At 48.0% G+C, this 18997-nt stretch overlaps 1 protein-coding gene across 5 annotated transcripts in view; it reads left to right on the top strand.

Annotated features, from left to right (window-relative positions):
* The window catches only part of LOC126535907 (CD9 antigen-like), a 200529-nt gene extending 190438 nt beyond the window's left edge, over positions 1–10091 (top strand). For 4 of the 5 annotated variants that reach the window (XM_055073314.1, XM_050182761.2, XM_055073316.1 and 1 more), the window contains 3 exons: positions 7675–7884; positions 7944–8027; positions 8086–10091. In XM_055073314.1, coding sequence (XP_054929289.1) covers positions 7675–7884; positions 7944–8027; positions 8086–8130 — 339 coding nt within the window. In that variant the 3' untranslated portion in view covers positions 8131–10091. The remainder of the gene's footprint in view (positions 1–7674; positions 7885–7943; positions 8028–8085) is intronic. The other variant, XR_008613553.1, reaches the window with a different exon arrangement.
* The last annotated feature ends 8906 nt before the right edge of the window (positions 10092–18997 follow it).

The following is an 18997-nucleotide window of genomic DNA, read 5'->3' on the forward strand; positions in this document are numbered from 1 at the left end:
AGTGTAGATCAAAGGGCTTTATTGCAGGTGAGCGTGCGTAAAGTATTTCTCTGGCGGCGTCGCTTTCAGGCATCGGAAGTGCAGCTCAAGGCTCCTTCTTGATGCTTTCCCTCTAAAGAGTCGATCAAAGAGCTTTATTGCGTGTGAACGTGCGTAAAGTTTCGTTCTGGTGGCGTCGTATTCAGGCATCGGAGGTGCAGGTTAAAGCTCGTTCATGATGCTGTCCCTCTGAAGAGTGTCGATCAAAGGGCTTTATCGAAGGTGAGCGTGCGTAAAGTTTCGTTCTGGCCGCATCCTATTCAGGCATGGGAGGTGCAGCTTAAAGCTCCTTCATGATGCTTTCCCTCTGAAGAGTGTCGATCAAAGGGCTTTATTGCAGGTGAGCGTGCGTAAAATTTCGTTCTGGTGGCGTCACATTCAGGCATCGGAGGTGCAGCTTAAAGCTCCTTCATGATGCTTTCCCTGTGAAGAACGCCACTACATTTCCTTGGTCACTTAAAAAATTATGACCTCGTAATTGCTTTTTCATTCAGAATTCGTTCCAACTGAATACGCCTTGCGAACTTGCCTTTATAACTTGAACATTGGAATATGTTCCGTAATGTAATTAAGTAGAAAGGTTCGTTAATACAATTATGTCAATTATTCAATTAAACATTTTGGTTTCTCGCCTAAATAATGGCCGCCTCGTCGTGTAATTTAGCCCGAAGGTTAGAATTGCGTTATCTCACACATGTCATTCTTTTATTTTTGGTGCAGCTAAAAAGAAACACCTGGTATAAAAACCAATGCATATTGTTACGCGTGAACAAAACGAAGACCGGTGAACGTGCTTGCAGTCCCGTGTGGGGGAAAGAAGAAGAGGGCGATTCGTCGAAGCCGTCGACTTGCTGGCCTCCCACCGTCAGCTTTGATATTCTTCGACATGCCAGAAGAAGTAGCCGCGCCGAGGGCAGCGCCTAGCAGGCCACTGCCATACTACCGAGTTCCAACCACCTTCGGAGGCAAAGCGGGGAAAGATGCCGACGAGTGGCTCGTCCACACGTAACCTCTGGCGACGAGTATTGGCCGAGCAGCTCCCGGAATCGCTCCCCGGCATCTGACAGGAGTTTGACACCCCCACCGCAACGTCGTGCTCCCCATTCTCCGTCACCGCTTTGTCGCACCACGTTCCCTTTGTCACCGGAAAACTAGCTAGCGCGGCCGATGGAGGTGAGGTCGCTGGAGACGTGCTACTGACAGAAATACCTCCTGTGTTGATGCTTAAAAACAAAGTGCGCGTCCTTGTAGATAATCTCCCTGTGATGGCTCTGGTGGACACAGGCGCAACAATTTCGGTCATGAATGTCTCTTTTAAAACGTGTTAGGGCGAAAGGTTGTGTTTAAATGGGACGAAGATTCAAAGTTATGTGGAGTGAGGGGCGAGCCACTGCGACCTATTTGGGTGTAGTGCTGACGTGTTTTTGGGAGGCCATGTTATTATGACAGAGTTTGTAATTATTCCTCGGTCGACCCATGATGTTATTCTCGGCATGGACTTCTTGCGGGAGTGTGGTGTTACTCTAGCCTGCCGCACAGGGAAGGTATTCAAAAGTGGTAGGATTCCGTCAGGACTCCTGGATAACCCTGTAGATCGTGAAACTACACTGTGTGTTTGTGGTGATACGGTCGTACCTGCATCATCTACCGTTTGTGTTCCCCTTGTCGGTTGCGGTGCCGATTCCGACAGCTTCGATGCTACCGTAGAACCGATGCACATTAACTGTGTGAAGAAGAATGTGTTGGTGCCACATTGTTTGGTGTCGATCAAAGGCCCACTGAACCGTATGGCTTATGGACCGTAAACTGTTCTAAAGAGCCCGTCATACTACCAGACGGCATGAAATCAGCCTTCGCCAGGGAACACGCGTCCTTATCAGTGGTTGAACTTGCAGATGTGCCGGAAGAACGTGATGGCCACAGTTCGGAATCGGCCCTTTGGTCAATGGTAAATAAATCGCTCAGCACGAGTGAACGCCGAACGTTAGTGGATGTGCTTTCGAAGCACGTTTCGCTATTCAACTTTGCGCAGAAGGACAAAATACCTGCAATTCCCGCGTCTCGAACACGCCATACCATGAACACGGGTTCGGCAAATTCGATTAGACAAAAGCCATAACATGTTTCATCATCAGAGCGCCAGATTATCAATGAACAAGTGCATGAAATGATGAAAAAGGGAGTCCTAAAAGAGTCAGCGAGTCCGTGGGCAGCTCCAGTGATTCTTGATAAAAAAGGATGGATCTTGGAGATTTAGCGTCTATTATCGCCGTTTGAATGCTGTAACAAAAAAGGACGTGTACCCACTCCCACGTATTGGTGACGCATTAGACTGCCTTCATTCCGCCTCTTACCTTTCCTCAGTAGAGTTATGATCCGGATATTGGCAAATTCCGATGCATCTTGACGACAAGGAGAAGACTGCCTTTGTCAACCCTGACGGGCTCTTCGAATTTAATGTGATGCCATTTGAACTGTGCAAAGCTCCGGCAACTTTCGAGAGATTTATGGACACTGTTCTGCGCGGCTTAAAGTGGAGCATCTGCATGTGCTTCCTTGATGACGTCGTCATCTTTGGCCGCACCTTCAGCGAACACAACTCGCGTCTCGATATTGTCCTGAACTGCGTTAGAAACGCTGGCCTAGTTCAAACTCCAAGAAATGCCACTTCGGAGACCGTCAAACCCTTGTGCTTGGGCACCTCGTCGATAAGGATGGCACCCGCCCTGATCCCCAGAAAACAGCAACCGTTAAAGCGTTCAGTCCACCGCACTCTGTCAAGGAGCTCCATAGTTTTCGGGGGCTTTGTTCCTATTTCCGCCACTTTATTCCTAAATTCGCTGACGTCGCGTATCCGCTGACATGCCTGCTACGAAAGTACACCTCCTTTGAGTGGACTCCGGAGTGCGACTCTTCTTTTCGTCAGTTGATGTTTCTGCTGACGTCACGACCGGTTCTTCAACACTGTAGTCCTTCAGCTCAGACGGAACTCCATACGGATGCCAGTGGCACAGGTATTGGTGCCGTCCTGGTTCAACGCTGCGGTGACCGCAAACGCGTGATCGCATATGCAAGTCGTTCATTAAGTAGGCCCGAGCAGAATTACGCTGTCACCGAACAAGAATGCCTCGCGGTAATATTTGCGGTTCAGCGGCTTCGTTCTTACTTGTACGGGCGCCCCTTTACAGTGGTCACCGACCACCACTCATTGTGTTGGCTTGTGAATCTCCGTGACCCTTGTGTTCCGCCTTGCGCGCTGGGCACTCCGACTGCAAGAATACAGCTTCACCGTCTCTTATAAAGCGGTCGACGACCCGCTGATGCGGACTGCCTCTCGCGTATGCCACTTAGCACTACGGCGACTTCGATCACCTCGTGGCTTCTGTGTCGCCGCGTTTCCAGACTTTGACTGTTTCAAAGCCGAACAGCGAAAAGACGATAAATTAACACTGCTCTTCACCGCTACGACCGCCTCGACGACAGCAAACCATTTCTGTGTACGTGATGGACTCCTGTATAAGCAGAACTCTTCCAGCACTGGCGCACGTTTTCTCGTATAGTCGTACAGGACAGCCTTTGCACAGTGTTTCTAAGTGCTATGCACGACGACCCTACGTCTGGCCATTTAGGCTCGGCGAGGACGCTCTACCGAATTCGGGAAGGCTTTTATTAGCCTGGAATGCGACACTCTGTTGAGACTATGTGGCCAGCTGCATGCAGTGTCAGCGCCACAAACGGCCATCTATTGCTCCAGCTGGTTTCTTGCAGCCGCTCCCGCCTCCAAGCACGCCTTTCCAACAAGTGGGCATTGACTTCGTGGGCCCGTTTCTAAATTCAGCCAAGGGAAATCGTTGTATAGTTGTTTGCGTCGGCTACCTCACACGCTATATACTGCGAGGCAGTGGCCGTGCCCTCCGCAACTGCCACTGACATTTCAACATTCCTGCTGCAATATGTCATCCTGCGACATGGTCCGCCTCGCGTTATCAGCGACCGTGGACGGCAATTCACAGCGGCTGTCGTAGAGGAGCTCCTTCTTTTGTGTGAATCCCACTTGTCACTCGACACAACACCATCCACAAACGAATGGGCTTACGGAGCGCACCAACCGAACAATTGTAAACATGCTATCTATGTATGTTTCATCCGACCACAAGAACTGGGATAACGTACTGCCGTTTATCACGTACGCGTTCAACACCGCCAAGCACGAGACTACCGGCTATAGCCCTTTGTTCCTACTGTACGCACGGCCACCCCGGTACACAATCAACACTGTTTTCCCTTTCTGTAGTCACGAAAATCCCACTGTCGCCGAGTCTTTCTGCCTTGCCGAAGAAGCTCGTCGTATTGCTCGTTTGTGAACTTTGGCATCGCAGGACAAATCAAAAGCACGCTATGACATTCGCCACCATCCGGTAACCTATTGCCCTGGTGATTTAGTCTGGCTGTGGACTCCAGTACGAAAACGTGGGTTATGCCAAAAGCTTTTGGCCACCTAGGATGGACCGTTTGTTATTATTAATAGACTCATGGAAGTCACCTATAACATAGCTCACCTCACGGCGAGTGGTAGAAGAGTTGCCAAGGCCCAAGTGGTCCATGTCGCCCGCTTGAAATTGTTCACGCCAAGACAAATGGATTGACTCGCCCGGCGGGCTTTGTCTGCGACGAGAGGAATGTTACGCATGAAGAAAACGAAGACCGGTGAACGTGCTTGCAGTCCCGAGTGGGGGAAAGAACAAGAGGACGACGCTGAGTTCATGAACCAGCTGGCCGCTCTTGCGCTCACCTTCGCGACCTCAAATAAACAGCCCCATTCGTCCTTAAGGGTGATAAACGGTCTCCTTCGCGTGTAACAATATTAAACGAGCGGCTTACCAAATTTTGATAGTTATCACCGGGCCAAGCGTGGTCCTACTGTGGCTAATATTTATCCAGGTAGGCCATTCAGGTCAGCCCAATGTCCCTGCTAGGCACTGTAAACGCAGCTTGCGGTTAGAGATGACAGCGTTTGTGACACTTTGCCAGAAACGCTCTCGTGCATTTACTTTGACGCGTCCCATTTAGAGACACGCCACATCTTTCGAAGATGATGCACATGTATTACTGAAAATGATCGCTTGAGAGTATCGCCTCTGAAGCAATAGCTTTGCTCTATGTACGTTATCGCGGCTGTTCTTGAAACACTATTGGCGATAGCACGATGACAAAGCACGTCTCGTGCCTCTCGGACCCCACCAGTGCGGCAGTTGAGCCTGCCAAATATTTGTGCCTAGAAATAAAGCTAGTTTTTGAAGAAATGTTAATACTTGCATGTCACGTACCTCTCACCATGTTCTATTCCACATCGTTAAATTTATTGGGAAGTGTCCCCTCCCCCCTTCCCAGTTTAGCTTGCAAAGGCTGTCACTACGATAAAGCCAGACTTGCCTGGAGGCTTCATAGTTGTGCACAGCAGCAATAAATCAAGCAATATCTGGAAATCGCTTGAGCGTCACTGCGGATAATGCCTCAGTGAGCGCCATACAACCCGCTTTCACAGTGCGTGGAACAAGGACAACACTTTTGAGAATGAATATGTACAGCGGCAATAGTCCGCAATGCGCTTGCGGCCAGCCGGTGGATGGAGACCTTCTACTGGGATGTCCACGTATACGTGACACACAAAGGCCGACGTTTATTACGTGATTTAATGGCCTAAGGCCGTGAATCCTCAAGAGGATCGTAAGACAAACATATTCATGACAGAGGCGTGCGTGTTACTCCAGAGATTTCTGAAAGCAAGCGATGTTATCGTAAAACGTTCAATAAATTTTATCCCATTCGGTGCCAGGATTCATGTGCCATTGTGAAAATTTAGTCCGCGTTTTCTTACGTGCCCTGACTTGAGTAAAGTTATGTGAGTGGGCGTTGTGTTGACTTTAGTGTAATTATGTGACGGGACGTTGTTATTCTGTGTTCTTATGTCATCTTGTTGCTTATCTTTAGGATTTGGCTTTAAGTTCGAGTGTGACTTTCTGATTTTTTCGTTTCTCTGGTCTTCACGATTCACACTTGCACGTGAAAATGAGTAATGCCAGATGAAGGTGCCAAGATCTCCTAAACATGATATCATAAGAATGGCGTCAGTTTCGTCCGAAAGGCGAAGCATTGATTGCGATAACGAATTCTTAGAGAGCTACACGAAGTAGGTTAATTGTTTCATCGGCCGTATAAATTACAGTAACCAGTCGCTAACTGATTAAATCAACAAGCATGGTGTGGCAACATGAACAGATCTCACTTGATGAACACTCGCTGTCAGAACATAACGGCGGTGTTTGCGTAGCGCTCTTCACGTGTCTCTCTCCTTCCTTTCCTACATTCGTGCGCTACGCAAACACCGCCGTTATGAGCCACGACCAACTCTCCTCTGCCCTAATCCGCTGGCGTGATGAAGAGCAGCGGCCTCCGGCTTGAAATGACGCGAGGCGCGCAGGAAGCCATCTCGGCTCTCCCCACCGCGCGCAGCAAGGCTCACCGAGGGGCGCGATGGGATCTCGCGGGTTGAGGGTTAGGCGATTTGGTATTGCATTCTAAAACTGGTACAGCGCAACACAGAAAGGAAGAAACCAGCCTAGCCGGCCCGATAAAGGAACAGAGCGCCGAGTTCCAACTGGTCTATTGGCAAGTTACACGAAATACATAACTACAAGAAAGCATCAGGACATTTCGTTACAACACGGCAACTGTCGCGAATGTGGATGTCAGCCGAATTTTTATCGGTGTGAAGTGTTAAGGAAGTACCGATCACAACTTACGCGGGAGAGTATTGAAGCTGATCTCGTAGCAAGGGCTGGCAGCACGTGCGTTAGCGCGCCATCTTTGTGCCTATCTCCACAGGAAGTAAGATTTCTTGATCAGTTCAGCCTTGCATGACAGAATTGCGCGTTCTGTGAGCCATGATAGTGTAGCCTTCTATCGGTGTGACGCTTTGTGAAATGTTGTGACATGTCCCGATGCTTTTTTTGTAGCTATATATTTCGTGCAACTTGCCAATAAACCAGCTGGAAGCCAGCGCTCTGTTCCTTTATCTGGCCGGCTCGGCTTGTTTCTTCCTTTCTATGTTGCGCTGTACTAGTTTTAGAGCAGAAGGAAATGCACACGCTGCGCCGTTACGTCTTCCTCCCGTTCATGTTTTAGTGCGTTAGCATTAGGAGTGTCAAAGTGGAAAAAGGTGTGTCAAGTGTGGGAAGCCAGCCACATGGCAGAGGTAGAGAGAGAATGGGAGAACATAGAAGAGCGTGTGCATGTGTATAGGTGCACATAGTGCAACTGACGGTGGTGTGCTCCGGAACATCATCAGGCGCACTTCGCTCCTCGGAGAGGCAGGACGTGTGTCGAGTGAGCTCCTGGACAAACGTTTTGCAGCGGGGTGAATGTGGTTTAAATCGTGGATCCGGGGCCTCAAAAAGGTGAGGCGTAATGCTAACGGCTTTCTCTCGCCGTTATCGCTAATTCGCTGCTGGGTTTCTTTTTTTTCTTGTTGCTTCGTAATGGCAAAGCTTCTATCCCTGAGGTGAAGGACGGCTTCAAAGAGCGCCGCACGTCTCGGCAGGCTGCTGCAAAAAACGTTCGGATGCCGTGCTGCAGATGCTGTGCTGCGGGGTGTTCGGGCCTGCTGACTACACCGAAAGCGTGTGGAAGGCGGAGAGTATCGGGCGCGGCGACAACGTGAGCAAGACGTGCTGCCGTCTTCGCGACGAGGGCGAGCCGGACGCGCACAAGAACCCGCGGCCGCTCAACGAGACGCTGTGCCAGAGTGCGGCTGACGCCCAGCAGAACCCGTACCGGCACAACCGGGTACGCCACCCTCGCGAGTGGGTATTCCACCCACACATTAACCGACATGTTTCCTGCAGGGCTGCATAAGTGCACTGGAGGAGTTCGTCAAGCGGGAGAGCACGCTGCTCATCGGCGTCGGCTGTGGAGTGGCCGGTCTAGAGGTCAGTCCGAAATTAGAAGCACGGCCGTGGCGCTATAGCAATCGTCTTTTGTACGCAGATGATCGGCATGATATTCTCCATCTGTCTCTGCAAGGAGGTGTAGCCCCGTTGGTGCTGACCCAAGCTCGCGCACTGCCACATTCGTAAGGCGGCCGGCCTGTACTGCGCGAAGGTCCAGGAGGGCCGGAAAGGATGCGAGAGAGGATGGTGCCACTAAAGTGGCTCTAGTCGAGTCCTGGAAGAGACGTGTTCCATGTGTGTCGAGCAGGCGGTAGTCGAGTGAGAGGTGCGCTTCTCTTCACGATCGATTTGTGTCTGAACCGCCATCCAATATTCACTGTAGCCGTACAAGAGCCGCGCGTAAAGAGACGTCCGTATTTTTCGTGTCAAACAATCGGGCTGCAGCGCTCCCCACCTTATGCACGCACGAGATGCTTCGCTCCGATGCGCGGAATTGCCTGTCGCAAGTCCTTTGCACCCACCGCGCTCCCTCTGTGTAAATTATATGTCCCAACGCGCGCAAACATTTTGACAGATAACCCAGTGACAGACGTCAACATCCGCAGCTTTCAACGTTTCATTTTTCACTGTGAAGACGTTTTGCAGCCGGCCGGATAGGTTTCGAAGCAGCGGTATGCTTCTTTTGCTCTATTAGCGTTGATGAAAAATTAAGGCCAGCGCAACAGATTTTAAGCACTGAGCCTTATTCTCATGAAACGTTTTACTCAAACCTTTTATTCCCCTTTGTTTCTAGAGATCTCTCGATTCCCCGCCTAAGCATTATCGCGACTCCCTTGGATGTAAAAGCTGCACGTAGGGTCCTCATTTCTTCTGTCACATAGGGGCTAAAGATATTTCAGCAACCAATCATCGGCTATCTCGGTGTAGTCTAGAGAAGACCATCGGCGTTTCTGACCTGCGAAACGTCAGCGCTAGTTCCACTGCCCCGAGAACCTCTCGCAATGTCAACTCGGGTATGTGTCACCCGAGCAACCAAGGAGCTTGAGCGATGGTCACCGTGAAGACGCCGCAGAAAGGCGTGCCGGGCTAAAACGAGCGTTTAGGCTATCAAACGGCGGCAGGTAGCTTTCCTGCTTTCTTTCAATGCTTCTGGTAGGACGCCTGAACATAGATGGTCGTGCTAACTACACTACCGAATAACGGATATAATTGTTTAAGCCAGATCGAGATGTTTGGCCGCCAGTCCGACATTGTAAGCATAATTTCTTTGCGAACTGTCCGAGCATGGAGCCTATGTAGAGGTAGGCGTTTACTGCATGATAAAATCAGGTGCACATAAATTTGCTACGGAAAGCACATTTAGGGAAGAGGACCGTATTACTTATCATAACACGGACGCACACACAAGATACCACCGGGGCCACAACAATATTTATGGTCCCTCATGGTACAGCCGAGCCTCAGGGGTCTCTTGGGGCACGCTGGCAGCGACACAAGCATAAGCCGGCTTGACTCAGCCAACACCTGAGACCTTTCGGCAAAATGGTGTTACTGTCATCTGCAGCGTACCTCGGCCTCAGACTCAAAATGTGAGGATCATTTGTTATTCTGCTCTGTTTCGATTGGTGAACGAGACTAGATTGCTGCGACCGCCCCCCTTTGCCTCAATTAACGAAGGCGACACTCAAGATTGACTCGACATGGTTTCTTGAAGTATAAGACATTACGTGGAAGTTTTTTGCGTACAGTTACCGATATGCTATTATTCATTATCACCGGCACCTGATTTAGGTCCACTGCAGGACGAAGACGATTGCCAGCTTGAAGACAGCGTGCCTGCAACTGTTACATGTTTGATGTCTCAACTTCGTAATCACAACGGATTGCCACTGTTTAATAAGGTGATCGACATTCGCGTATGCGGTTACATGCAGCCCGACGTTCCGGGCCTGTGGTCACGGTGCGTCTCTCGATGTCCGGAGCCCGCCGCGTTGGCAGGCATCCAGGAAGTCGCGAAATCGGTAACACCGAATTATAAAATGCGCTGTATATTATTGCCACAATCGTAATGAAAAAAAAAAAAAAAAAACTTGTTGCACCTACCGAGCGTTTCTTTCCCTTCTTTTATTTACAATATAATATACCACTACTAGCTGCATTCGGCATGAGCGAATTGTCGCGAGGTCCGCGCATCAAACTGAATACCCGAAGTGCCCATCGTGCGGTTGGCGATCGGTGGTGAAATGGATCAGGCCGGGCAGATTCCAAATTGTGCAGCTTTGCGAATGTCTGTTGCCGTTGCAGATGCTGTCTCTAAAGTACACCTACAAAATATGTCGCCGCTTTCGGCTGGATGGTTTCGCACGTACCAGCGGCTCGTTGCGCGGACTTGGCGACGGTTCAAAGCCTGTGCTACGCCGGACTTGTGTAAAACGCTGTCAGGAAATGCCAGGAAATTATTATGGTATGTGAGAGGTTATGTAAATAGTATCTTCTTGTTTATAAAAGAAGCATGCAAAACGTACTTTAATGACGTCAATGCAAATGAATTATCAGCCCAGGCGGACATTACTTGCAAGCAAAACTATACAAGCCATTCCATGAATTAACTAAGTACACCCAACGAACTTGTTTATTACAAACTTCACGGTACATGTTTATATTCGTAAAGCTAAAGGAAATCATTAAAAGCGTAATTAGATGCTCCTAGTTTTCAACATGGTCACGAATATGGTCACATTATTCGTTCAATTTACGTGATTACGCACGTGGCAGCTAACTTATTCCCTTGTATGGACGTAAAACAGACTGCAGGGCAGGAAGCTCTGACGAGCAAGTTAACGATGAGAGTACAGTGTGTACCGTTCCTGTGGTGGGCGGCGTATCTTGGCGGACATACTGGAGCGTGACTTGCACAGTTCTCGCCACAGGAGCGAGGCCGCAGCCATAGGGGTCGGCCATGATGAGCGATGTTGAGCCGGCAGTTGTATAAGCGTGGCCATGCATTCGTGTCCAGGCTTGCGCTGTTGACATTGCGCAACGCCTTTGGCGGCTCACCCTAAGTCGTTTCAGACAACAATTTCTGGGGTCGTGCTCTTGAATTCGCCGACGAAATGATCGCTTCCTCCCTGTACGAATTGACGCTTCTTTATGCGTCAAACTGCGGTTGGGCAGAGCGATGCCGCGAGCGTAATCTAGCAAATTGAATGAATAATTTGATGCCAGTTGTTTTGGACTACAAGGCCAGTATGCAATGCTGAAACCAGTAACTGCACATTTATAACGATTGCCTTCGACTTCGATATAAAAATGTATAATTATTCCATTAGTGAATAGCTTGCTTTGGCGTTCCTTGCAAATTATGTTCACCTTGGCAGATAGTTTAGGGGTGTGCGAATAGTGAAATTTTTGAATTGAATACAAAGCTTAAAAAAAAACGACCCAAGAATATCGAGTCGAATGTCGAATATTTTTACCTCAAATACGACGCTTGTGCGGCTCCGTTTCACAAAAGAAAAAAAATCAGGCTTACATGCATTGAAATGCCTTTTTTTCTTGGCCTCTTCGACTTTTCCACTGTTGCTGCTGCTGTCTTGCGCGCCGCGCCGGGCGGTGGTTCATACCATGTGTATACATGGAAGGAGCGTGGCTGAGAAGAAAAGCGACGCGAGAAGCTCGTTTGGATGTTTCCATCGCGTCGCTATAGCGCTTGCATGTAGGCTCCCTACGCGTCGCATGTACACAATGCCCTTTGGAGCTCCCTGGACGTCGCCACATAAGCCTTTCGGCAGCTGTAATTATTCGTGACCCGCGCAAAAGCATTGCACAAATTGCAGCGCTTACCTTTCTACTAACGTGCAAACTCAGAAAGAAGGTAGATAGCAAGGTATAGAGAAGGAAGGGAGAGGAGGCACAGAATGGGTAAACCGACGCAGTCACGAGTAAAACTCTTGCTTGGGCTAGTTGGTTCATGCTTGAAGTACGTAAAGGCAAGGCGCAGAAGACCAGGACTTAGGAAGAAACACAAACGACAAGACGGGCGCCCGTCTTGTCGTTTGTGTTTCTTCCTAAGTCCTGGTCTTCTGCGCCTTGCCTTTACGTACTTCAAGCAGTCACGAAGCGAGTGAATGAATGGCTTTCCACTCTTAGCTCGCAGTTCCCATACTGATGGGAGGGGGAAGGAAATGACGCGGGGATGCAAGGAAACGCTACTACTATTAGCCCCGAGAACGACCTAGAGGGGCGCTGCGAGCGCCGCACGCGTGACGTCAGGCATGGACTCGCTCCTGTCGTCTGCTGCAGTTCGGGCGGTGTCCGGGCGCCTTCTGCAGCGTTTCCGTTTGTTCGCTGTCGTTCCTGTTCGCTCTCGTTCCCTGTGCTTGTATACTTATGACGGGCCTAACAGATATATATATATATATATATATACGCAGGAAAGAGACGACGAACTTTTTGCAAGACTTCCTTTACTTAACGTTTTCGGCTGGTGGACCAGCCTTCGTCAGAGTAGAGCTTTCGTCAGAGTAGAGCCTTCGTCAGAGTAGAGTAGGCGTATGCTACGTCGGGTCCTGCGTGCTGAACTTTGAAGAAAACCCCTATATTTACCGCAATGGACCTTGCAAAGACGACTTTTTGGAAGTATCCGAAGACTGCCACCGCAACAGTGGTCATCGGCGATTCACAACTAAAGTACGTATACCAGTACTTTAATCCACATCAGATGGGTACGCCTGCGTTCATAACGCAATCTGGCGCGCATGTCGAGGACGTGCGCTCCCTGCTAGACACTCTACTCTGACGAAGGCTGGTCCACCAGCCGAAAACGTTAAGTAAAGGAAGTCTTCCAAAAAGTTCGTCGTCTCTTTCCTGCGTATGCTACGTCGGGTCCTGCGTGCTGAACTTTGAAGAAAACCCCTATATATATATATATATATATATATATATATATATATATATATATATATATTACGACGTTGTAATCAAGTAGCTTATTTTCTAGACGACAATATAGTTCTCAAGCGCAACACTATAGTGCCAACCGAGAGAGCTCAGACCAGCCCATTACGGGTTTTTCATGCGCGAATCTACGCTTCGCAGCGGTAGCTCACGTGAATAACAAAAGCATATACGTAAAATCACACCACATAAGCATCCAGTTAGCATGCCATACCCACCATGGTGCAACATGCGTGTCACATTTAAACACTGGCTATATATGACTTCTATAGCATCTACCTTAATTTTAACCCGCTAAAGCATGTTTGCTCACGACAAGTAGTTCATGGTATACTATCAAAATTTTCTATTTCTTCACAGAAACGCTCAGCAGTAACACGAGGACCTAATACTGTAGTTTAGATTCTGCCAGCACCACTTGCGTTTTAACTGCTTCCCAAAATTAGGCTGTTCTTCATTGGTTAAACTTAAGTGGCGGTAATTTGAAGTAAAGCTGATTGAGGCGTACAGCTGTTCACCTCACACGGAAAGGAATGTACCAATATTTATTCCCGTTCGTGCTATACGTTCAACTCACGTGAGCAGTTTACTGGTGCGTCTTGCTTGAGAAACAGACATGATTGATCTGCTTGGAAACCTGACATGGTTGTTCGGGCCAAATATTTCAGTGAAATATGCTTTTTGGAGCGTTTCGCTGCAGCGAGCAAGAAGCCAAAGCCTCATTCATTAGTAGTGTGGTACATAATAAAGATATCGTTGTTACCCAGTGGAGGTAAAAAGTCAAATGAATTCGTGTGAGGCTTGTGGTGTCTTCTTTATGAGGCGGGTATACGAGGTTCTCTTTTATGTACTCACGAAGCGAATAGTTTTCAGTTTGTATAATTAAACAACGCAGGATGCATCGAGACATGGGGAGGCAGAATGTGTTTCAATTTTCTATATGAAGGCAGCCTAAGCTGTAGTGCCTTGAGTATGCTATAGGCATTGCAATTGACGCTGTAAAGAGCTAATCCATGGTTTCGATTCGAAGTTGTAGTGAACTGCTGAGTTTCGCGAACAATGCGTGCCTCGCCATAACGACAGTCGGTTGCTTCCGTTGCGGGAGGGGTGTGCCATATCGTCGATAAAAGCTAGTGAGGGTCACTATGACACATTTCATCGCTTACAGTTGATTGGTTCTGGATTTTAACCACAAAATGGGTGCCTGTTTCAGAAAACGGTGAAAATAGCACCAAATCCTTTCATGCAAACTGCGCGCCTAACTCTTCCTTTTAGACCTTAATACAGTTACCACATTTGACTAAAACAACTCACCGGAGTAATAAGAATCATGATGAAAGTTTCGCTGGGCAGCGTCCTTGTAACACGGATTTATAATGTTGACACCAAGTATCAAGGTTTTTCTTCCATGTAAAATGCGATGTCTCTTATAGCTAAGTACTAAGAGAATGTTAAGTGTTTAGAGGAGCATCGCACATAATTTCACGTGTTGAATTTGCAGGCATTCTGTTTAAGCAAAATTTATGAACAGACACGGCATATATCCGCATTGCAAGACCAGTAGACCCCTTCAGCGCTACATAGCTTGCGATATCCAAGTCGCAAGTTTTCTCGACTCACGCGGTTTTGAAGAAGAAACTGGTTCAGGCATGGAAGCAGAAATAACCGGAAATATTTTTCTCTAAGCACGGCTCGAGCCGCCCATACCCCAAGCATGCACGTAGGGAACGAGCGCGCGCGGCAGCCGAGCGAGCGAGCGGCGTCCTGGCCGTGACGTCAATCGCGAGAGGGCGCCACTAGAAATTCTCGCCGCTAATAGACACGACACCGGTTGTGGGCAGGCTGAAGGTACTGTACTTTCTGGTACTTCTGAAGAAAAAAAAACATGCAAATGTGTTACGTGGACGATTGACGCAAGGCATGCAGACGCAATGACCCAATAAAGCACCGTAGCGTTCACTACCGAAGCGGTCAAACGTCAAATCAACACGTCTGTGCCCGCAGTGGTAGCTTTGCGGCTATGACATTGCTCGAGGTCGCATGTTCGATCCCGACCGCGGCAGCCGCATTTCGACGGGAGCGAAATACAAAAACGCTCGTGCACTTAATGTGCACGTACGTTAAAGAACACCAGGGTGCGAAATTAATCCGCACTCCGCCACTACGGCGTGCCTCGTAGTCCGATTGTGGTTGTGCTACGTACGGCCCCACAATTCAATCAAGATTTCTGCCACGATCCGATGTGCTGTGTGAGGCAGTGACAATACTAACCCTTTCGGAGGTTATGAAGAACGGCGCGCAACAACGACTCAAGCAAACCGGTCTCGCTGTGTGTTCTGTGTACTACGCAAACAGCTGTGGTACACGGAAGGTAACGTTGAACGTCAGCTCAACACTTTCATATTAGACTAAACGCTTAAGAAATTAAACATTCACCATCAACATCACCGCTATTTGTCCTCGGTCAAAGCAAACAACACAGAAAGCTTCGCTTACGCCGATTCCCACAGGGCGTGGGATTCGCGTATTCTTTTTTGTGACCTCGCAGGACTACGAAGAGGCATAGGGTAAGGGGTGCATATTGTAGAATTTATCGCGAAATACAATCGGTAAAATTATATCGATACAAACAAAGATTCAAGTATTGGCTCAAAACGAAGACATTTGTATATTGCAGAAACCAGAAAGATGTTTAAAAAACGAAATGAACAGATAAGCATTGCATTAAAACAGCAAGAACAGCAATAACAGCAAGAAGCGTTGCATAAAAGCAGCAAGTTACTTTGCGTTTGGACGTTATAAAATGTGCAATGTTAAAAAGAAACAAGGCACAACGCGTGACACTGCATTGGAAACGTAAACGCAATGGGATTCATCATAACTATCGATTGCGCGCACTGTGGAGAAAATGTATGTAATAGTATTCACAAATACACGTCTGAATAGCTGAATAGCTTGTAAAGCATAAACAACTGCTTTGAATAATTATCTGGGGCACCTAGTCGAAATTTAAGAATTCCGAGTTTCTACGTGATAAAAGCATGTTATGATTATGAGGCATGCCGTAGTGGGGAACGTCTTAATTTTTACAACCTGGGTTTTTTTTAATGTGCACCAGACGCATCGAACACGGCCGTCTTCCCATTTCGCCCCCGTCGAGTGCGGCACCTCACCGATGACAGCACTGAAACAATTAAGGGAACAGCGAGTTACCAAATGATTGTAAATGGTCGTGTTCACTGAAGTACAGTACAGCATCGCACATTGTTTCGATGGTATGCAAACGTTGGGAGAGTGGTCAAATAATAAATGAGAAAACATTCGTACACGGGGGCCTAAAAGCGAGGCGTTCTCATTGAATATATATATATATATATATATATATATATATATACAAAGAGAGAGAATGCGGTTTGTGTTGGCATCTGGATTTGTTTACAACGCCTCACGGGCTGAAGCGATGACAGTGTATTTTGTGGTCAGATTACAGGAAATGGCCAAGGTTATGACCAAGCACACCTGTGCTTTTGGAACCACAGCGAAGCAAATCATTTACAGCCCCGAAGCTTCGGTTATACTGACATGCGCAGTTTCATACTGATCTACGCGCGTATATATGTACAGAACGAAGTTGTTTCTGTATAATCTTTCTTCAAGTATTCTTGGTGACACTTCAGAAGGTTCAATTATGCTTAAGATTACACAAGTGTACGTTCAGGTCCATGTTTCTGGTTGTATAATGTTACGTACTCATGGAGTAAAACAGCGATGATGTCTTGTTGTTCGAGTGCTACGTAGAATTGTTTTGGAAGATTAAAAGTTTACATGACGCATACCGGCAGTGGTACTTGCGTCTACTTCATTTCCATCCCCGTCACAACTGAACCATACTGTAAATCTCTATAGAGTGCACAGATAATTTCGATTTCATTTGGATACATCGATTATGCGTTTTATCACCACTTGACTGTAATAAGAAAGTAAGAAAGCTGCAGAATAATAAAACGTACAGAACAATCCCGCTCCACAGTCGTTGCGTGCTTTACTTCTCCTATTAACAAATCATGTTTTCCGTATAGAAATCTTGCAGTGCGTAAACATTGAAAGATCAATAAGTAGTCATACAATATGTGGTAATAATCTATGATTAGCACGAGGCATTTTTCCGCTGAGAACGAGAAGGGGACGCGAGGGTTGGATTTTATAACAATGTGAGACCACCAGCTAATGAATCCAGGGAAGCCGTAAGGGAAATAATTTGCAGTTTTATTCAAGTGGAGCGATGATAAGCTAAAGAAAAAGATCACTGACGATTACGATACTGCCCAATGCGAAACTTGAGCGCAGCTCTGTATGTGTTCTCATTTCGCAATATATTCAGGCATCGCACCAATCACCGCACCAACTGGCAGAGCGGCGACGCGAGGAGCTGTACATAGACTGGGCACAGTTTTACCGGCGACTGCTGCTCGTGCAGCCGTAATCTTTATCGGGAAACGCTTGCGGCGAACGCTATCATATGGCCACGAATGCGAGGCTGCAATGATGGATGGATGGATGGATGGATGGATGGATGGATGGATGGATGGATGGATGGATGGATGGATGGATGGATGGATGGATGGATGGATGGATGGATGGATGGATGGATGGATGGATGGATGGATGGATGGATGGATGGATTGATGGATGGATGGATGGATGGATGGATGGATGGACGGACGGACGGACGGACGGACGGACGGACGGACGGACGGACGGACGGACGGACGGACGGACGGACGGACGGACGGACGCTATGAGCATCCCTTCTAGTACGGGGCGGTAACTTGCGCCGCCAATCTCTTGTTATTATATTGCCTAACTTCCTACCTACGCAAAAAAAAAAGAAACCCCAGGGAGAATTCCCATCACCAAATTTTATGAGCCCATATTGGGAACTTTGTTTTTCTACGCGTCCCTTTTTTGTCGTTTGCCTACTTCCAGCAATCTTCCAATCTCCTCTTACTAACCTCTATTGCGGACAATGTTTGTTCCCTCTGCTCTCTACAAACCCAAGGGTTTCAAAGAGCCCAGAGGTGCCTTAATCGACCGCTGGGTAGCTGTCTTCAGATTCTAATGCAATATGCTCCATCGTTTTCCTAGATTTAGCGCAGCAGGCACATGCTTCTTCTTTCTTGTTGTATCTCGCAAATGTGGGCATGAACGACCGGCAGCAGCGATGAGGACGCTCAATCCAATTTGCTTTTTTGGACATATCGTCGCGAGAGGAAAACGCAAGCAGTCAGTTCCAAGCGAACGGCCGTTTACTGTTCGTTTTTGCAGCAGCCACCACGCACACTTCTTCATCCTCGGCTTCTAGCGTAACTAGCGCGTGCCATTACCCCTCCCTCCAAAAAACAAAACAAAACGAAGAGAGACTACTTCTCCGTGCGACTAGACGAAAGTTAGTCCCCCCCCCCCCCTCAAAAAAAAATTGGGGAGATGTTAAATGCCACAAGGAGAAAATAAAAGAAATGAGAAAGATAACGGACGTCACGACAGGGGCCGCACCACAAAGTTTGCGGATGGGAGTCAGTGCGAGTGGTAGTTCTTCATCCTGGTAACGTAAACAATGTCAGAGGAACGTGGTCTATGGGAGGGGTGTGAAGTTTCGGCTGGAATATCTTCGTTGTTGACAGGACTTAGACGATGCAAAACTATGTAGAGTCCAAAGTATCAGCGCAATAATTTTTTCTGAACGGCCTCGTTGACGCATAGGAGTCCAAACCCATACGATATCTCCCGGGTTGTATGTGACGTCTCTATGGCGTATGTTGTATCGACGAGCATCTTGACTTTGTTGGTATAGAATTCATTGCCGTGCAAGGTGCTGCGCTGCTTCGGCACGCTGAACAAAGGCGTCTGTATCTGGTGTGGTAGGATGGAGACGAAGTTGGTAGGAGCATCACGTCGAGCATGATGCTGACGTCGTGTACGCAGACCAGACGAATAGGAGGAAACTCGGTGGTTTCTTGAAGCGCAGTGTTATACGCGAATGTCACATACGGGAG

This window comes from Dermacentor andersoni, chromosome 4 (assembly GCF_023375885.2).
Source record: "Dermacentor andersoni chromosome 4, qqDerAnde1_hic_scaffold, whole genome shotgun sequence".
Classification (NCBI taxonomy): Eukaryota; Metazoa; Arthropoda; class Arachnida; order Ixodida; family Ixodidae; genus Dermacentor; species Dermacentor andersoni.